The 21,025-nt window shown below is 42.1% G+C and overlaps 1 protein-coding gene across 3 annotated transcripts in view; it reads left to right on the top strand.

Annotated features, from left to right (window-relative positions):
- Positions 1 to 21,025, top strand: part of FNDC3A (fibronectin type III domain containing 3A) — a 310,643-nt gene that overhangs the window by 127,774 nt on the left and 161,844 nt on the right. Inside the window, exon 1 of one of the 3 annotated variants that reach the window (XM_040340292.1) lies at positions 11,640 to 11,707. The exons of the other annotated variants lie outside the window; for them this stretch is intronic. Coding sequence (XP_040196226.1) covers positions 11,693 to 11,707 — 15 coding nt within the window. The 5' untranslated portion in view covers positions 11,640 to 11,692. Of the gene's footprint in view, positions 1 to 11,639; positions 11,708 to 21,025 lie in introns of those variants that run through there. 3 annotated transcript variants of the gene reach the window in all.

Genomic DNA, 21,025 nt, shown 5'->3' with positions numbered 1-21,025 from the left:
AATAGTCTGGTGAGTTCTCGCAAGTGTGGAGGTGGAATGGGATGTGGATCATGGAGATATGAAGCACTGATTCATTCAAGTTGTTATGATTACCTGGGACACTTTTTGAATGTAAGATATATGGACTAAAGTACTGATTTGAAGTAGTTGTAAACCCTTTTTGACTACTTCTACCAATAGGTAAGCCTAGAAAAAGGCTTACCTATAAGTAGTGGAAATATTTTCTAAACATGTGCCGTTTAGGAGATATTTCACTTGTAGTCCGCCGAAAATCCCAACGGCGCATGCGCGGGGAAGAAACAAACCTAAGTGCCATTTCTTCCCCAGCCTGTGCTGTAAATGGCGGCTCTTGTGCGCAGGAGTGACATCACGTGGCTCCGGTGAATCACAGAGCCGGAGTCCGCAGCCCGGAAGGAAGAGGGGACAGAAGATGGACGCTGCCTACACAGGGGACATCCCTGGATTATTTTGCAGGTAAGTGGCACATAATGGGCTAGTATGCGATGCATACTAGCCCATTTATGCTTTTTATTTGAAGGCTTTGCAGCGGGCTAAAGAGGAAGTAAAACCCATCAGGGTTTACTTCCTCTTTAAAGAAACGTTTTATATAAAGAAATGGATAATTCTACACAGCAAGTAGTGTGCGATTCAGCTGCTGTTGGATAAACCTTGCACAGGTGTTGATATATAGTGTGTGTGTGTGTGTGTGTGTGTGTAATAAAATATATATACTTTAATTAGAGCTGCACGTTAAAAAAATCGTGATCTCGATTCAACCCCTCTGACGATCTCCAATGCAGAGTTTGCCGATGCTTTCATATAACAAGTGGAGAGACTTTATCTGCTCACTCCAAATCTTTTTCTGACCCTTGTTTGACTCCTTTCACACCTGCGGACCGTATGTCCGCTTTTTCATCCATCCGTTTGCGGATGAAAAAGGGACATACATTGGTCCCTATGAGACTGCGGGTGTCAGCGGATGAACATCCGCTGACACCCGATCTCGGCCGCAAAGATCCGATTTTGCAGACGGAAGAAAACCGTATTTTTCCTTCCGTCATCGGATCGGATGAACACGGAGGGGAGAGCGGAGAAAAGACAGGGCGGTCCCTGCACAGTGTGTGGGGACCGCCCTGTCATCCGCCAGCTCAGCGGAGATCAACAGAGCGATCCCCGCTGAGCAAACGGAGCATACGGAGGCAGATCATTACTGATCCGCCCCGTGTGAAAGGGGCCTTTCTTAGGTTGAAACCAATATTTGTTGCTAGATAATTACTTGGAACCCCCAAACATTATATATATTTTAGCAGAGACCCTAGGGAATAAAATAGCAATTGCTGCAATATTTTATGTCACACTGCATTTGCCCAGTGGTCTTTCAAATATTTTTTTGGGGAAAAACTTCAATGAATTAAAAAAAAAACTAAACAGTAAAGTTAGCCCAATTTTTTGGGTTTTAATGTAAAAGACGATGTTGCGCCGCGAGAATCGTGATCTATCTTCTAAGCAAAAAAATTGTGATTCTGATTTTCTCCAGAATCGTGCAGCTCTAATATATAATATAATATAATATATATATATATATATATATATATATATATATATATATATATATATATATATATATATATATATATATATATATTATGCACACACACAGTGCTCACCATTAATGAGTACACCCCTTTTGAAAAGTACGATTTTAATCATCGTCTCAATGAACACAAAAACTGTTTTAAAAATTTTGACCAAATTTCGTTTTATAGAACATTTGTTTAGCTCATTACATGAAAGTAAGGTTGTTAATGAAACTTGGATCTCAAAATCTTCAGTCTTACTCAAATTAGTTGATGCAAAAATTAATACACCCCACTAAAAAAAAAAAAAAAAAAAAAAAAAACGATTACATCTAGTATTTTGTATGACCTCCATGATTTGTAAGGACAGGACCAAGTCTTCTAGGCATTGAATGAACAAGTTGGCGACATATTGCAACATCTATCTTTTTCCATTATTCAAGAACGACCTCTTTTAAAGTCTGGATGCTGGATGGAGAGTGATGCTTGTCTCTTCAGAATCCCCATATATGTTCAATTGGTTTCAGATCAGGAGACATACTTGGTCACTGAATCACTTTTACCCTGTTCTTGAGAAATGCAACCGTGTTGGATCATTGTCATGTTGGAAAAGTGCACAACGACCAAGGGCACAGAGTGATGGTAGCATCTTCTCTTTCAATATAGAGCAGTACATCTGTGAATTCATGATACCATTAATGAAATGCAGCCCCCCGACACCAGCTGCACTCATTGAGCCCCGCTGAAGAACACTGCCACCACCATGTTTCACTGTAGGCACCATGCATTCTTCTTTATACTCCTCACCTTTGCAACGCCATACAGTTTTGAAGCTATCAGTTCAAAAAGCATTCATGAGAAGAGAAACACAGGCGCCTCTAGGTTAGAACTGAAAACATTTTAATGAGATACAGGTGGATGATCCACTTACATGGAGGTTAAAGCGGAAGTTCTCCCTAATAACATGTATATCTGACCAACTTCCTTATACTTGTAACAAGTACAGTCCTCAATTTGTTTTGTTTTTTTATGCTGTACGTACCTTGTAATCTATCTTTTCCATCTACTTCTCGCCGCAGGAGTAGACGTTTCTATGCCTAGGGGGAGTGTCATCTGGGAGTTCGCCCAGATGATTGACGTCTGTTCCCCCCGGCGGATAAGGCCCCGCCCCCCGTATTGTGTAGGCGCGCACAAGTTACGGGGTTTCCGAAAGAAGCCGAACATGGAGAGCGCAGGCGCCGTATAGAGCTGACTCACATCTCTGCATGTTCGGCTTTTTTGGAAACCCCGTAACTCGTGTGCACCTACGCAATACGGGGTCGGGGCCTTATCCACCGGGGGATAAGGCCCCTGTTGGGGGTCTTTGGAGAGATATCAGGGGTCTTAACAGACCTCTGACATCTCCCCTTTAAGACAGGGGGGGAGGAGACTGCACGGATGGGGGGGGGGGAGACTGCACGGATGGGGGGGGAGGAGACTGCACGGATGGGGGGGGGAGGAGACTGCACGGATGGGGGGGAGGAGACTGCACGGACAGGGGGAGGAGACTGCACGGACGGGGGGGGAGGAGACTGCACGGACGGGGGGGAGGAGACTGCACGGACGGGGGGGGGGAAGACTGCACGGACGGGGGGGGAGACTGCACGGACGGACGGGGGGGGAGAAGACTGCACGGACGGGGGGGAGAAGACAGCAGGGGTAAAAGACAGCACGGGGGAGAAGACAGCAGGGGTAAAAGACAGCACGGGGGGAGAAGATTTGCAACTCCCCTGCCTGCCCGCCCAGGTATCGGGTGAGGCATAGGAGCATTTCCCCGGAGTACAAGTACTCGGGGAAATGCTCGGTATCGGTGCCGATACGGATACTAGTATCGGTATCAGGACATCCCTTGTTACAAGTATAAGTATAAGGAAGTTGGTCATGATATACATGTTATTAGGGTGAACCTCCGCTTTAAGGAAGTAAGGCACAAGTCCATCCAGACTGGCGTGGCGTTCACTGCAGAGCGGCGTTCTGAACAGCTGAATTTTCTGCCTGTGGGGGAGAAATACTAGCCAGCAGGATCTCTGGGACCACGGCGATGATGGGGGGGGGGGGGATGTATATGGGAAGATACTTGAAATTATGACTACTATGCATGTAAATGAATTAAAAGACTATGTTTACACTCTGTGTGTATATCACTCAGAGGCCAGTAGTACCTAGATACCTTTTACAAAGCAATGATTTTTTATCATAAATGTATGTGATAATAGAATTTATATGCACTAATAGTGGTATCTAATGTAATGGTTTTTGTTAAGGGGTAACGTAGAGAGGTAATTGCACCTTTTAAAGGGGCTATTGGGAGTAAGTGGAGAGAGGGGGAGGGTATTTTTTTTAGCCGTTGAATGGGGGGGGGGGGTTTGTAGGGATGAAAAGGGGGGGGGATTTTGCATGAAAACCATCATGACACCTCTAGTTCCTCGTTGAGTCCCCCTGGCGAAAGAGTATCGAGAGAATAAATCCAATAGGTTCTTGGGCATCTTTTCCATGATCCATACTTTTAGGCCTTCAGTAGATTTCTTATGATATTGAGAGAAGTGGCGAGGAACGCTGTGTTTTTATCTTTGCCTTCCTCAACCTTTCTCCAGTGCTCTCCAAATCTCTACATAAAGTTGATGACTGGGGTAGCTGAGGAAATACACCACATAATCAGATGAAGAGTTATAAAATTCACTAATATTGTAGGTTTTGCCCTCGGTGGTAAATTGTTTCTTGCCATGTTGTACAAAACTACAGGTCTTGCATAGCGTTTTTTTATGTTGAAACATACCCTGTAATGGTATGGGGCATATCTAGGGTGTCAAATTGACGGGGCGAGATTTGAGCCTTTTTTCATCCCTACAAAAAAACTTCCCCCTTTTACAACGGCAACAAAAAATAAACCCTTCCTCCTTTTACTCCCATATTCTTTTAATTACATTTACAATTTATTTACATGCATACATAGTAGTCATAATTTCATGTATCTTCCCATTATACATTTTATTTTCCTCCCCCCCCCCCCTACCGACACCGACGCATACTATTAATTTCGTAATAATCCATTTAATCCAATGAAATTAATTCAATAGTGTTATTTAGATTGATTTTATGCTCAAATGTTATTTTTATATATTTTTTTTTATTGTCTATTCTTACATGGAATTACCTCAAGAACTGAAGTTGATATGTAATGTCATGTTAGTTCTGTTGAACCATAGGCGATTAACCACTTACGGACCAGCTCACGCCGATATACATCGGCACTTTTAAGAGGTATATCTGGCTTATGGCAGCAGGTAGCTGCCATAACCCAAATATCCTCTTCTTCTGTGAGCGGTCCTCTTTCAGATAAAAGTGGTCTCTGCTGCGGAGATCACTTTTATTGGTGGCGGGAGAGGGCCACCCTCCCACTGCTCTTTGGTGCCCTCCGTCAATTACCAGAGGCGTCGGCAGCGGCGGAGGCGATCGGATCCTCCTCTGTGCTTGGTTTGGAGACGAGTGAGGGGAAGATGGCCCCCCACCCATCTCCATACCATTGCAGGGCGAAAGTGCCGTCAAAACGTCAATTGGCCATTAAAGGCCAATTATTTTTTTATTTATTTTTTTCATTTTTTCGAATGACAATTTTTTTTTTTACTTTTTTATTGCACTTCAGTGTAAATATGACCCCCTTTTTGACCCCAGATCTCATATTTAAGAGGTCCTGTCATGCTTTTTTTTTTTCTATTACAAGGAATATATACATTCCTTGTAATAGGAATAAAAGTGACACAATTTTTTTTAAAAGAACAGTGTAAAAAATAAAAGGTAAAATAAATAGGATTTTTTTTTAAATGCGCCCCGTCCCGCTGAGCTTGCTTGCAGAAGCGAACGCATACGTGAGCAGCGCCCGCATATGAAAACGGTGTTCAAACCATACAAAAAGTGTGCTTGTAAGACTGCTGCGTAAATTCGGTGTGACAAAAAGTAATACAACGGCTGCCATTTTATTCTCTAGGGTGTTAGGAAAAAAATTATTATGTTTGGTGATTCTAAGTAATTTTCTAGCAAAAAATTTTTTTTTTACTTGTAAACAAATCTCAGAAAGAGGCTCGGTCCTTAAGTGGCTAAAGTGGGTGTAAAATACTCACCTCAGATCGAAGCCCCGACAGCCACCCTCATACACCGCTCGGGCGGCCGGCATCTCTCCCAGGAGTTACTTCTGGGTATTGCGGCTCCGGCACTGTGATTGGCCGGAGCCACAATGACATCACATGCACACGGGAGCCAGCAGTCACAGCACGGCCTCCTTTAGGAATGGCACGATCACCATTTCTAAAGTGTGCCATTGTCTATGGTGCATCCGCCCATCATTATTGTGATTATTTCCTAAACCATGGAGGTTTAGGAGATATTTCGAACACCTACAGGTAAGCCTTAATCTAGGCTTACCAGTAAGTACAAGTGGTTGTAAAGGGTTTACAAGCACTTTAACAGTCTGTTGATATCTATATTATTTTACCTCTGGGTTTTTTATGTTGGAAAGTATGTCGCATCCTTTCCACTAGATGGCAGGGTTCTGAGGCATATATGAGACAAAGGAGCACGCCCTGAGTTCCATCTACCAGTGTGAATGCTCTGAAACGCCTTTGCAACCCACCAGTGATGTAATCACGCTCCGGTGCTGTGTTCCAGCCCTTACCATCGGCCTAATCTAAGCCTTGGTTTCATCGCCGTGGTCTCAGAGATCCTGCTGGCTAGGATTTCTCCCCCACAGGCAGAAAAATCAGCTGTTCAGAGCGCCGCTCTGCAGTAAACGCCAAGCCAGTGTGGATGGACTTGTGCCTTACTTCCTTAACCTCCATGTAAGTGGATAATCCACCTGTATCTCATTAAAATGTTTCCAGTTCTAACCTAGTGGCGCCTGTGTTTTTGATGGACTAGTGTATTAATTCTCATACTATAAGGCAGCGCCACTACCCATTTTTTTGGCCAAAAACATTTATATTGGTCTCATCACTCCTGCGTAAAGTCCCAGTAGTTTTCTTTTTCAGCATGGGCCCTGGCAAATTCTAGCCGGCTTTTTTGTGCATGGACTCTAGGAGAGGCTTCCTTTTGTGAATGGCACTCATGCATGCCATTCCTCTGCTGTGTACGCCGTATTGTGTCACGGGAAAGAATCAACTCAGTTTGGCTTTCTACTTCTTTAGCTTACTGCAGTGAACTTGCATGGCTATTTTCTTCAACCCTTGTCATCAGAAGATGCTCCTTTCGAGGATTACCTTCCATGGATGGCCTGGACATCTCCGTGAGATGGTTGCAGTTCCATCTTTTTAAAAAAAAAAAAAATTTTTTATCACTTTTGCTACAGTATTCTGACTGATCAGTAAAGCTTTGCTGATCTTCCTGTAGCCTTCACCTTTCTCGTGTAAAGAAATTATTTTCTTTCTCAGGCCTTGTGACATTTCTCTTCCATGTGCTGCCTTTGCTGACAGCATGAAATGGGAAGGGATTTTCTTTAAAGTGGATGTAAACCCACTCTCATCCTTTCTAAACTACTGCCATAGTGCTGATCTATAAGGATATAGATGCCTCCTGCATGTATCCTTACCTGTCTCCCCTCTGTCTGTTATAAGAACTGGAAAACTGCAGATTCTGTGGGTGGAGCTCTGTGGGTGGAGTTGTGATGTCAGTAGACTCCCCGCCCTCCTCTACACTCCCCTTGTCAACATGCATTTTCTCCTATGTATTCCTTACACTAAATTCTGCTATGATCACTAACATCCAGTCAAAATCCAGAAAAGTAACCAAATGACTTCAGAAAAGAAGTGGGAGTGGGAATTAAAAAATAATGCCTGTCTCCAGGCTAGTGCATGAGATATGTAAATAACCTGTCACTCACAGCAAGGCGGCGGAACGGACAAAGGTTTTTCTCTGTAAGTCCGTTTTATTTCACTGAACAATAAAAGAGGATTGCTCAGAGCTGGATTAACTCTGTGTGGCAAGACTGGGCACAGATGATAGGAAATCTTATACTGTACATTGTGACATAAAAAAAAAAATCTGTTTGCTGAACACCTGTTTAATGAATAATTAGACTCGCCTGTAGTTGAATTCTTGGTAATTAGGATTTTGTTGTCTAAAATTTTGCTTTGCTCCTAAAGCCTGGTACACACGATCAGATTTCCATCAGACAAATCCTTGGAATTTTGTGCGAAGGGTGTTGGCTGTGAACTTGGTATGCAACTTGGTATGCATACAGACAGCAGAACTTTTTCAGCCAACATACATTAAACTACGTGTTTTTTTTTTTTTTTTAGCACCACCCTTTGGGCAACTTCTGCTAATGTGCTATGGTTACCATTGGTTCGGAGCATGCGTGTTTGTACTTTTGATTTTTTTCCGACGGACTTGTGTACACACGATCGGATAATCCGACAAGACACATTTGTTGTCAGACAGTTTTAACTACTTCAATACTGGCCCATTGTAATATGACGTCCACAGATGGGATCTCCCATCCTGGGTGGACGTCATATGACGTCCTGGGCTTTGTGGGGGGATATCTGAATGATGCCTGCAGCTAGAGGCATCATTCAGATATCCTTCTAAACTGCCGGCGATTCTGTGCAACATAAGAACGAGAGATCGGTGACATTTTTTTCACCAATCTCATGCTTTCCAGCCTGGAGGAGAGATGCAGGGTCTTATTGATCCCGCATCTCTCCATAAAGAGGACCTGTCGCACACATTTCCTATTACAAGGGATGTTTACATTCCTTGTAATAGGAATAAAAGTGATAAAAAAATAAAAAAAATATGTAAAGAAAATAAATAAATAATAAAAAAAAAAAAATTAAAACGCCCCTGTCCCCGGTATTTTGCGCGCAGAAGCGAACGCACACACAAGTCCCGCCGACATATGTAAACGCTGTTTAAACCACATATGTGAGGTATCGCCGCGTACGTTAGAGTGGCAGCAACAATTCTAGCACTAGATCTTCTCTGTAAATCTAAACTGGTAACCTGTAAAAAATTTCAAAGCGTTGCCTATGGAGATTTTTAAGTACCGAAGTTTGGCGCCATTCCATGAGTGTGCGCAATTTTAAAGCATGACATGTTAGGTATCTATTTACTCGGTGTAACATAATCTTTCATATTTTACAAAAAAATTGGGCTAACTTTACTGTTATTTTTTTAATTCATGAAACAATTTTTTTCCAAAAAAAAGCGTTTGAAAAATTATTGCGCAAATACCGTGCAAGATAAAACGTTGCAATGACCGGCGTTGTATTCCCTAGGGTGTCTGCTAAAAAAAACATATATAATGTTTGGGGGTTCTGCGTAATTTTCTAGCAAAAGAATGATGATTTGTACATGTAGGAGAGAAGTGCCAGAATAGGCCTGGTATGGATGTGTGTATAACAGCCCGGTATGGAAGTGGTTAAAGCATGCTATAAAACATTTGTTGTCGGAAAATCCGACAATTTTCCGATGGAAGCATACAAACGGCGTATTTTCCAACAAAACCCTGCCATCACACATTTGTTGCCGGAAAATCCGATCGTGTGTACGAACGAGGCTTAAGATGTTCATTGGGGTGTACTATTTTTGCAACATGTTCTTAAATTAATTAGGAAAAAAACTTTATTTGTGCGTGCAAATTAACAAATCTTGGTTGCAATCAATGGCCCGCATTTGTGGGAGTAATTTGTAGTATAGTGTCACATAGAAAATGTTGATTCTGAAAGGAAAGTAAAGGTTTTCTGACAAATCTGTTGGGGTGTACTCATTTATGCTGTACGTAGAGTGTGTGTGTGTGTAATAAATATATAGCGAGTTCTAACAAGCACGGCCTTCTGATTCCTACTATATTAGGTTGTATTGTAATTGCAATGTCTGCCCTTATGTTGTAAAGCGCTAGATAAATCCTCTCTACTATAATATGTGATAGTAACAATGGGTGATCTATAGAATGCGCCCTAAAAAGTCGCCCACCGTTGCGCCTATGGAGGAGTGGATGATGCCTAGCTGCTGTTTAGAAGATAATAAGTGAACAAAAAGAATGTAAGATGATGAAACTCTCTAAGGAGTGTCAACAAATTAAAACAGCGCTATCAAATAACTGTGCATATTTGACTATATAAAATACATTACTACAACCCATATGTAATGATATACAGTGATAATAAACAAAATATATCCAGTTTAAGAAATAAACACTAAACTGTGACTGTAATAATAAACACCCGTGATTGACTTAAACGTGAAGTGAACGCACTGAAAGTGCAAGAGACAGTCTTTAAAAATAATTTAGAACGTGGCCAAACAAAGCAAAGTTCATGTGTATAAGGATCCTGCGATCTTCAAATTTTTCCAAAAACTTCCACCACACCCGACAGTGCTCAGTGACTCCTCCCCCATCAACTGGACACTCACCGGATAGGTATGCCTCACACTCTCGTGTTTTGGCACAAAAAACCTTATCAGATGTAGTTGTTCCCGTCAATAAAGATGTAATCCAAATATGACATCCAATCAGTTCCACATATATGTCAGAGAGAGACAAAAGAAGTGCAAATAGTGTGATACCATCAAAGGTTTAATAGCACACCAAAATAAAACTTCAAACAGTGCACTCACAAACAAAATCTTGTAAAACAGCAGAATATCACATCAAGAAACTCCTTCAAACGTCAAAATGGTGAGAAGCGGTCACGGCGGACCCCCGATCAGCGAGAAAAAGTGAAACCAATTCTCCTACTCACGGTGCCATGGACTTCTGTCAGATGCAGCTGCACATCCACTTAAATAAAAAACTTCAAATGCACTCTGCATCCAAAAACGCAGCACTCACTAGTAAAATTAGACTGTATGGCAATACCCCGACATGTTTCGTTATAAAAACTTATTCATGGGTCCCATGAATACGTTTTTATAAAATTAGACTGTATGGCAATACCCCGACATGTTTCGTTATAAAAACTTATTCATGGGTCCCATGAATACGTTTTTATAACGAAACATGTCGGGGTATTGCCATACAGTCTAATTTTACTAGTGAGTGCTGCGTTTTTGGATGCAGAGTGCGTTTGAAGTTTTTTATTTAAGTGGATGTGCAGCTGCATCTGACAGAAGTCCATGGCACCGTGAGTAGGAGAATTGGTTTCACTTTTTCTCGCTGATCGGGGGTCCGCCGTGACCGCTTCTCACCATTTTGACGTTTGAAGGAGTTTCTTGATGTGATATTCTGCTGTTTTACAAGATTTTGTTTGTGAGTGCACTGTTTGAAGTTTTATTTTGGTGTGCTATTAAACCTTTGATGGTATCACACTATTTGCACTTCTTTTGTCTCTCTCTGACATATATGTGGAACTGATTGGATGTCATATTTGGATTACATCTTTATTGACGGGAACAACTACATCTGATAAGGTTTTTTGTGCCAAAACACGAGAGTGTGAGGCATACCTATCCGGTGAGTGTCCATTTGATGGGGGAGGAGTCACTGAGCACTGTCGGGTGTGGTGGAAGTTTTTGGAAAAATTTGAAGATCGCAGGATCCTTATACACATGAACTTTGCTTTGTTTGGCCACGTTCTAAATTATTTTTAAAGACTGTCTCTTGCACTTTCAGTGCGTTCACTTCACGTTTAAGTCAATCACGGGTGTTTATTATTACAGTCACAGTTTAGTGTTTATTTCTTAAACTGGATATATTTTGTTTATTATCACTGTATATCATTACATATGGGTTGTAGTAATGTATTTTATATAGTCAAATATGCACAGTTATTTGATAGCGCTGTTTTAATTTGTTGACACTCCTTAGAGAGTTTCATCATCTTACATTCTTTTTGTCTACTATAATATGTGGCAGTAAATACCAAGCATGTTGCGCAATCAACTTTCTCAGAATCCTCTGCTTTTACATACCGGTAGCTTTTAACCCCAGTTGTGGCTGCCCCATGATATCAAAGCTTTGTGGCAGTTAAAATGTGTGGATACTCTTGTTGTCCTTCATCATATTTGATAACTTAATTTTCTTTTAGACACCAAAGGAGCCACACAGTGTTTGCTGGGGATCAAGGCTTTGGAGGCAGAACAGTATGACTTCCTTTAAGGTGAACAGAAACATTAAACCCTTACATTGTAGAGTTAGGAAGGGATAAAATAAGCCTCTTACACATGATGAAAATATCAAGCGAATGGTCGACCCTTTTTTTGGGGGCGGATTTTCATTCTAGTCTCCTATCGAAAATTAAGAGGTTACTAAAGTTACGAAAATTCTTGCGTGACAGAATACAACTTCAGAAGTGATGTAATGTGTTGTATTGTAATGTATTCTTTGAATGAAAATTGTACGTTTTTGGTATCGTACGAGAACATTTTTCCGTGTTTGTCCCTTCTGGTATCTTCACATGAACTGTCATGATTGACTCTCGAAAGCTGTGTGCTTAACCACTTAAACCCGGGACCCATATTGCTGGTCAAAGACCAGAGCACTTATTGCGATTCGGCACTGTGTCGCTTTAACTGACAATTGCGCGGTCGTGCGAAGTGGCTCCCAAACAAAATTGGCATCCTTTTTTCCCACAAATAGAGCTTTCTTTTGGTGGTATTTGAACACCTCTGCGGTTTTTAGTTTTTGCGCTATAAACAAAAATAGAGTGACAATTTTGAAAAAAATCTATATTTTTTACTTTTTACTATAATAAATATCCCCCAAAAATATATAAAATAAACCCATTTTTTTCCCTCAGTTTAGGCCGATACGTATTCTTCTACATATTTTTCGTAAAAAAAAAAATCGCAATAAGCGTTTATTGATTGGTTTGCGCAAAAGTTATAGCGTTTACAAAATAGGGGATAGTTTTATGGCATTTTTATTAATATTTTTTTTTTTACTAGTAATGGCGGCGATCAGCATTTTTTTTTTCGGTACTGCGACATTATGGCGGACACTTTTGACACATTTTTGGGACCATTGGCATTTTTATAGCGATCAGTGCTATAAAAAATGCATTAATTACTTTAAAAATGCCACTGGCAGAAAAGGGGTTAACACTTTTGGGCGGGGAAGCGGTTAAGTATGTTCCCTGAGTGTGTTCTAACTGTAGGGGGGGGTGGCCTCACTAGGGCAAATTACTGATTGCTGTTCATACATTGTATGAACAGACGGTCAGACATTTTCTCCCCTGACAGGACCGGGAGCTGTGTGTTTACACACACACAGCTCCCGGTCCTCGCTCTGTAACGAGCGATCGTGGGTGATCGCGACCGCCAGGCACGCGCGCGGGAGTCATGAGCGAGCGGGGGGGCGCACGCACGCGCCCCTAGTGGCCGCTTTGCGAGGTGACGTAGAGCTACGGGCTCTCGTGCAGGAGAGCCGACCTGCTGCCGTAGAACTGCGGCGGCTGGTCGGCAACTAGTTAAAAATCAGATTATCGTACAATCACTTGAAAAGATGTCAGATTTTCTGATCGTGTGTACTAGGCTTTACTCTCATGTTGCTTTTACTTGTCCACAAAGGCAATATAACTCTTGTGTGGTCGCTGGTATAAAAAAAGTAGAGGAAATGTCTCTCGGGTAGAAAGATAACAATGGTGACTAACAGATTTTCTAACCCTTCCATGTGCTGTTTCTGATGAACAGACGAGCGTGAGAATAATGAAGCATCCCAATAAATGGCTGATTCCATTGAATGCCGCAGATTCATTTTTCATAAAACATATTTTGCTGAAAACTGACCTTTAGAAATGATTCACTGATAAATGAATCACTAGCAATGAAGTCAAAACACTTCTTGATATGGTGATCACCTCCTCTAAGCCAGTTGTTCTGTTACGATATCGGCCCTAAGCCACACTGACTTTTTTATTGGTGCTCTGGTCCATGAGTGTGACTTGCCTTGACAGCCGTGTTGTTTGTGTCGGTCTATATTGAGGCAATGAACCTTAATCTTACGCAGACATTTAAATTTTTCAAGGCACAATGGACACTTGACAGTCAAAACACTTCATACGAATCAACAGGATAACGGGGACTTGTTTGGAATCTCACAAGTTCTTTTCTGATTTACATACATTGACAAACTTTTGTTCATTTGCATATTGTTAAACCTGTTGTGGCTACAGGCTGCATTTGTAATCAGTACTATTCCTAAATTGGCGAATGAAAGTGCGTTTGGTTGCTGTTAAAAAAAAAAAAAAGTCATGCCCTTTATCTGCTAGTCATCCAGCAAGAGTCTCCATTGTCAGAATATGTAGGGTATGTGGCAGAAACTTCTTTTCTCATCCATTTCATTTACCCAAAGCAGATAAGTGAAGGATTAAAACACAACTCCAGCATGTAGATTTTTAAAAACCTTGCTTGCTCATGCATTATTAAAATATCAAATGCTGCTTTTGCTATAATACCTTTTAATCCAGCACTGAACTCCGACTTAAATACTGCACAGCACAGAGCTGACGCCATAATGTTGGTACTACTGCTTGCAGTATTCAGAAACACCAACTGCTAATGCACAAAGAAAAGGGAGAGGACCTGGGAAAGTCATCTGACCGTAATTGGCAATAAAGTTCTGCACACCCTTAATAACTATACCACAGGCGTTATTTACGAAAGTCAAATCCACTTTGCACTGAAAGTGCACTTGGAAGTGCATTCGCTATAGATCTGAGGGGATGATCTAAAATGAGGGGAAGCTCTACCGATTTTATTATCCAATCATGTGCAAGCTAAAATTCTGTTTTTTATTTTCCTTGCATGTCCCCCTCAGATCTACAGCGACTGAACCTCCAAGTGCACTTGCAGTACACTTGTAGCGCAAAGTGGATTTTCCTTTCGTAAATAACCTCCCAAGTGTCAAACACAAGGCTCGTGGACCAAATCCGGCCCCCAGGTTTTGTCATGTGGCCTTTGCACCCAGTTTTGCAGCCAGAACGTGGCAGAATTTTACCACCTCCAGCTCTCGCCCAACACTCCCTCTCCCTGACGTCTTTTGTAGACACAGAAGCCTTCTCTGTTTACAAGGGACAGCTTTGCTATTGGGCTACCAGAACACACTCATAGTGGGGCATGGGGGTCAGATTTCCAGAATCAGAAAGTTGGAGTTGCACACTGCATAGACTGAAGGAGGACATGTTGGGACCGGAGGAGGAGCCGGAGAGCCGGGAAGGACACAGGGATCCGGAGGAGGACATATGGGGGGGGGGGGCAGAGGAGGACATGGGGGGACCAGAGGAGGAGCCGGAGAGTCTGAAAAGCTCTATGTGTCCAGCTGCGGTTCGGTCCTGCCCCCCTGCTCCCTCCGGATTGGCTCACTAGCTGTGATTGACAGAAGTGGGAGCCAATTTCTATAGCTGCTGTATCTCAGCCAATGAAGAGAGAGAGACACGGAACAGCTGAGGCTTTTCGTGCACATCGCTGAATCAAGAAGGGGCTCAGGTGAGTATTAAGGGGGGCTGTGGGGGGCACACAGAAGGATTTTTACCTTTTTTATGCATAGAATGCATGACGGTAAAAAAAACCTTCAGTCTTTACAACCACTTTAACCACTTCAATACAGGGCTTTAATACCCACCTCAATACCGGGCCTATTCTGGCACTTCTCTCCTACATGTACAAATCGTCATTCTTTTGCTAGAAAATTACTCACAACCCCCAAACATTATATATGTGTTTTTTTAGCAGACACCCTAGGGAATAAAATGGCGGTCATTGCAACTTTTTATCTTGCATGGTATTTGCGCAATAATTTTTCAAAACACCTTTTTGTTTTGTAAAAAAAATGATTTTATGAATTAAAAAATAACAAAACGGTAAAGTTAGCCCAATTTTTTGTAAAATATGAAAGATGATGTTACGCCGAGTAAATAGATACCTAACATGTCATGCTTTAAAATTGCGCACACTCATGGAATGGCGCCAAACTTTGTTACTTAAAAATCTCCATAGGCGCCGCTTTAAATTTTTTACAGGTTACCAGTTTAGAGTTACAGAGGAGGTCTAGTGCTAGAATTGTTGCACACGCTCTAACGCACGCGGCAACACCTCACATGTGTGGTTTGAACGACGTTTACATACGTGGGCGGGACTTGCGTGTGCTTTCGCTTCTGAGCGCGAGCTACCGGGGACAGGGGCTTTTAATTTTTATTTTTTATTTTTTTTGTTTACTTATTTCTTTATTTTTTACACTTTTTTTTACATTTTTTATTTTTTTGATCGCTTTTATTCCTATTACAAGGAATGTAAACATCCCTTGTAATAGGAATAGTGTGTCACAGGTCCTCTTTAAGGAGAGATGTGGGGTCAATAAGACCCCACATCTCTCCTCCAGGCTGGAAAGGAGGAGATTGTGAAAACAAATTCACAGATCTCATTCTTACTAGCCGCAATTGCGGTTTGTTTACTTACGGGTACCCGGGCGTGACATCATCACATCGCGCCCGGGCCTCCGACCGTCATAGAGATGACTGGTGACCATCTGGTCACCAGTCATCTCTATGCCTCCCATCTGGCACACGGCGATCATCTCTCCGGGCCCCCGATGGCACAGGAGAGCCCGGAGAAACACCGGATGGCGGCGGGAGGGGGGGATGTCCCCTCCCGCCGCCTATAAGAACGATCAAGCGGCGGAACCGCCGCTATGATCGTTCTTATGGTGCGCAGGATCAAAATTATATCTAAATGATGCCTCTAGGTGCAGGCATCATTCAGATATCACCGCACAAAGTACAGGACGTCATATGACGTCCACCCGGAATAAGAGATCCCCTTTTTGGACGTCGTATGACGGCGTGTGGTTTTGAAGTGGTTAAAACTTGACAACCTGCAGTAGTGAAACCAGTCTTTACTTCCTGCAAAGGCAGCTGTAAGTAAAATACGTTAGAGTTCCAAACAAGTAAATATACTGTTGAAGTACATATATGGAAAGTATGTTGAATTTAAACAAATTTCCAACTAGTTTCAGCGGCTTTTGCAATCTGCAGTGCATGATTATGAGCTCCCCAGCTTGTTGCTCGAACAAAGTGATGTTGTCATTTGTACTTTCTCTTCATGTAAATGTGTACTTTTTGTTAAGCTGGTAGTTGTGTATTCTGCAGTGGAGCAAGATCAGCTCTAGTGCTGGTCTTCCTTCTCCCTTCTGTCATACAGGTGATTACTGGAGGTTAACATAACAACACTTTTTTATTTTCTAATGATTACATGATTTTTTGGGATGATCAAGTGAGTTGTGCCTTATTTATTTTTTTTGTAATGAAGTTCAGCTTTAATACATCTGTGCAATGAGTCATTTGGTTTCTAAACAGACTTCATTGTGGAAAGTGGAGAGGCTTATAAATGTATTCTCTGCCATTCATATGGCAAGGAAAAACATAGTACGATTGTGTCAATCATCTGTCCTCAAACATGGTGCTCCTCAGACACGTGGCCACTATATATGTGTACACATACACACAAACAAAGAATGGGGTTGTAACGGAACCCCAAATGGGACAGGGGTTAACGCCGTTTAAGATATTCCATTCCCGAACCCAAGACAGCTATTGACACTCCACAGTCAGGCAAACAAACCCCAATAACGAGACACACTGTGTCTGTTTGAGGTTCCACACGAATAGACCCTTTATTGAGAAAATCAGGCTCTTATACAGTTAGCAACCAAAATGAACAATGATCCAATGAGCCCCCTCAATACACATCTTTTAGTCAGACATTCTGACTCCGGTTCTGACGTAATTTACATGAGCTAATTAACTACAACTGATAATTCAGACACCTGACCATTCGTTTGCATCACAGTAGCAGACTTAATTACCACAGCAAGCTTTATAGTACACTACAGTCAACACACAATATATATACAATATATACAATTAAATCTGACTAGTCCAGACCATAGTGGGGTTCTCATTCACCCTGTGCCCCTATTAGAGTCACAGGGTGATCTACACATAAGAGGCATCGGGGAGCTTCTGGGTCCCACGGGCCCTTCCGTGACAGGGGTGTTTATTTTCTGTTTATGTGGCATAGTATTTTCTTTTTTTAAAGAGAAGTTTCAGGCTTCCCTCAAAAAATTAAGCCAGCAGCTACAAATACTGTAGCTGCTGGCTTTAACCCCGGGACCATTTGGGTGGTCAAAGACCAGGACACTTTCTGCGATTTGGCACTGCATCGCTTTAACTGACAATTGCGCGGTCGTGCGACGTGGCTCCAAAACAAAATTGATGTCCTTTTTTCCCCACAAATAGAGCTTTCTTTTGGTGGTATTTGATCACCTCTGCGGTTTTTATTTTTTGCGGTATAAACAAAAATAGAGCGCCAATTTTGAAGAAAATTCAATATTTTTAACTTTTTGCTATAATAAATATCCCAAAAAAATATATAGGCCGATATGTATTCTTCTACATATTTTTGGTAAAAAAAAATCGCAATAAGCGTTTGATTGGTTTGCGCAAAAGTTATAGTGTTTACAAAATAGGAAATAGTTTTATGGCATTTTTATTAATTTTTTTTTTTTACTAATAATGGCGCCAATTTTTTGTTTGTGACTGCGACATAATGGTGGACACATCGAGACACTTTTGACAAATTTTTGGGACCATTGTCATTTTCACAGTGAATGACACTGGCAGTGAAGGGGTTGACCACTAGGTGGCGCTGTAGGGGTTAAGTGTTCCCTGCATTGTGTTTCTAACTGTAGGGGGATGGGCTCTCTGTCACATGACACTGATCTCCACTCCGAGTACACGGAGCCGAGATCAGTGTCCTCACTTGGCAGAGCAAGGAGATGCTTGTTTACACACAAGCATCTCCCCGCTCTATACCTTCGTGAGACGATCGCAGGGATCCCCGCGGCGATCGAGTCCGCGGGACCCGCGGTCCGACTCACGGGGAAGGCAGCAGGCATTTGAAGGGCCACGTAGGGGAACATGATAATGCCTGTCCGTGCCATTCTGCCAACGTATATATGGCGTGAGCGGTCCTTAAGCGGTTAATTATATAGACACTTGCCTGTCCAGGGATCCAGTGGTGTCCTCACCTGAGCCAATTCTTCAATTTTGCCTTGGGTGCAGACGCTGGCATCTTGTCTAAGGGCCAGTTCACACCAGACGCCGTTCCGTACAGTTTTGTGTGCACTAAAAATGCATGCACAGCGTTTGTTTTCCATGTATTCCAATGGCACTAGCTGGCTCTAGTTCACACCATGCAGTCAGTTTCCGGTGCAGAAACTGACCGGAAACGGAACTGCGTCTTGTGTGAACTGGCTCAAAGGGAAACCAGCAGTGAAGCATTATGGCTTAACAACCAGCTTCCAGAAGACTGTGGGGGAGGAGGAAGAGGGCCAAAGTGAGAGCAGGTACCTGTCAAAACCATGTACCCTCTCCCCCAAAAAACTGCAAACAAGTGGAACTTCCCGTTTTGGGTGGAGCTCCGCTTTAAATATGGTTGCTTCTTAAAGGGGAACTTCATTTCCCCTTTTACCATGTTTTTTCCTCCCTCTTCTGGGACATAGGTACTCGCTCACACAGAAAATCCAGCATTGGCTGGTGTAAGCAGATGCTCCATCTCACTTTATCGGGACCCATGCCACCATCTTCTCATCTAATGTCACAGGGGGTGGCCTGTCTCTTCCTGATTCTTGCAACCAACCCCAGATCATGCGGGGCATGCACAGTTTAGTAGTTCTTTCAATGAAGCCTCCTGGGATTTGTGATATTTGTATCCCAGGAGGTTTAGGGGGTGCAACTCATCCTCACCCTCACCTAGGCGAGGAAGCCAAAAATACATGTCCGAGTCCTGCAGAAAAAAACAAAAATGGCAAGTCCTAGAGGAGGGTGAAGGGCTACTTTAAGGATCAGACAGATGCTGAACTCTTCACTATGTGGGTTGATAGACTAATCAGGAAACACAGAGAACGTGTTTATTTTCATAGTCACAATTCAGTACAGAGACATTATAATAGTGCTTACCATACTTGCCGAACAGCTGTTTACCAATTATTTTTCTCATGCTGAAAGCCTTTATGTAATCCCTTTATCAGCTTGCATTGTGCATCATGGACAAAAGCGTGAAGCAAACTTGGCTTCTAATTGACATTCATCACATTGAGCTGTTCTCTGACTTTGGTTCCATTCAAATCAAAGTTCTGGAGGCACATGTAGCTAAAAAATACTCTACATCAAAAGTTGATTTTTTATTTTTTTTTGTTCTTTTTAGTTTGTGTAATGAGGCTTATTTATTTTCTTCAGGAAATATTTACCATCTGCAACTAAGTGAAATTAGTATTTTATGGCATTCTATATCTGATAAGCTGTATCAGCATTTGTCACTTTTTTTTTTTGTTCTCCCTGATCTAGGCAACTTGTCCAAAGCATACAATGAAAGCGCATAAGCAGAGGTTAATTGAAAATTGCATGTCAAAACCATCAGTAAAACCTGAGATACAGACAACTTAATGTGTGTGTGTGTGTGTGTGAGAATCCGTGTGCAACGTCTTTCCTATGAAAGTTTAGCTAGCCCGATCGCCAAGCTCCTCTTCTAGTAAGTGGCTTGCTGCCACATTAAAGGGACAGTATGAACATTTTGGGAGAAGGGAGTGAGAAGGGCAAGGATTGACTTTTACAAGAAAAGTTGAAATTTGCATATAACTTGGTGTAATTCCTGTCAAATTCTAGCAAATGCTAAACCTACTCCCACCCCATTCTAAAACGATTCTATCTACCCTGTGAAAGAAAAGACATCTATACTGTTCTATTCTGAACTCGCTCTGATCTGGTCACATGATCGGGTCCCATCGCCCGTTTCAGTGTAGAGAAGCAGCAGTGACAACATCTGCAGAGCCCTGGGCGATGACGTCACCCATAGGCTTACTATGGGGTAGCCACTATCAGCTGTCCCTCCTCTACTCTAAAGCTGGTGCTGGGACCCGATAATGTAACCGGACCAGAGCAGCTTCAGAATTGGTATAGGCAACTTTCCTTTTGCAGGGTGGATAGCATAGGCTGAGAACAGAGGTGGGAGTAGGTTTAGCCTTATGCCGGCCATACATGGTTCGAATTTCGAAATAATTTTCTTTCGAAAATCATATCTAAGAATTTTCAAAAGAATTTTGCACTGTTAGTGGGCTGCACCAACAGCTGATTTTTGTGCGGCAATCAAATTTGAGGAATCGGACATGTTGGAAATATTTTGAAAAACTAACGATTAATGATGGGAGAATCATGCGAGAAATGTAATAGAAAACAAAATGCGCATGTTCAAGAAAAGAAGATTCCCGGCAAAAAAAAAATATTTTCTGTAGCAACATGAAGGCTTGGTCGGCCGAATTTCGAAAATCAACGGTGGCATCATCACATCACAAAAAAAAAAACTTTCTGATTTTGAAAAGAAAATTTGTTCGAAATTCGACCGTGTATGGCCTGCTTTAGTTAGAA

The sequence above is a fragment of the Rana temporaria genome, chromosome 2 (assembly GCF_905171775.1).
Source record: "Rana temporaria chromosome 2, aRanTem1.1, whole genome shotgun sequence".
Lineage (NCBI taxonomy): Eukaryota > Metazoa > Chordata > Amphibia > Anura > Ranidae > Rana > Rana temporaria.
The sequence above is the reverse complement of the archived record's forward strand: the minus strand, read 5'-3'. Positions and strand labels throughout refer to the sequence as shown.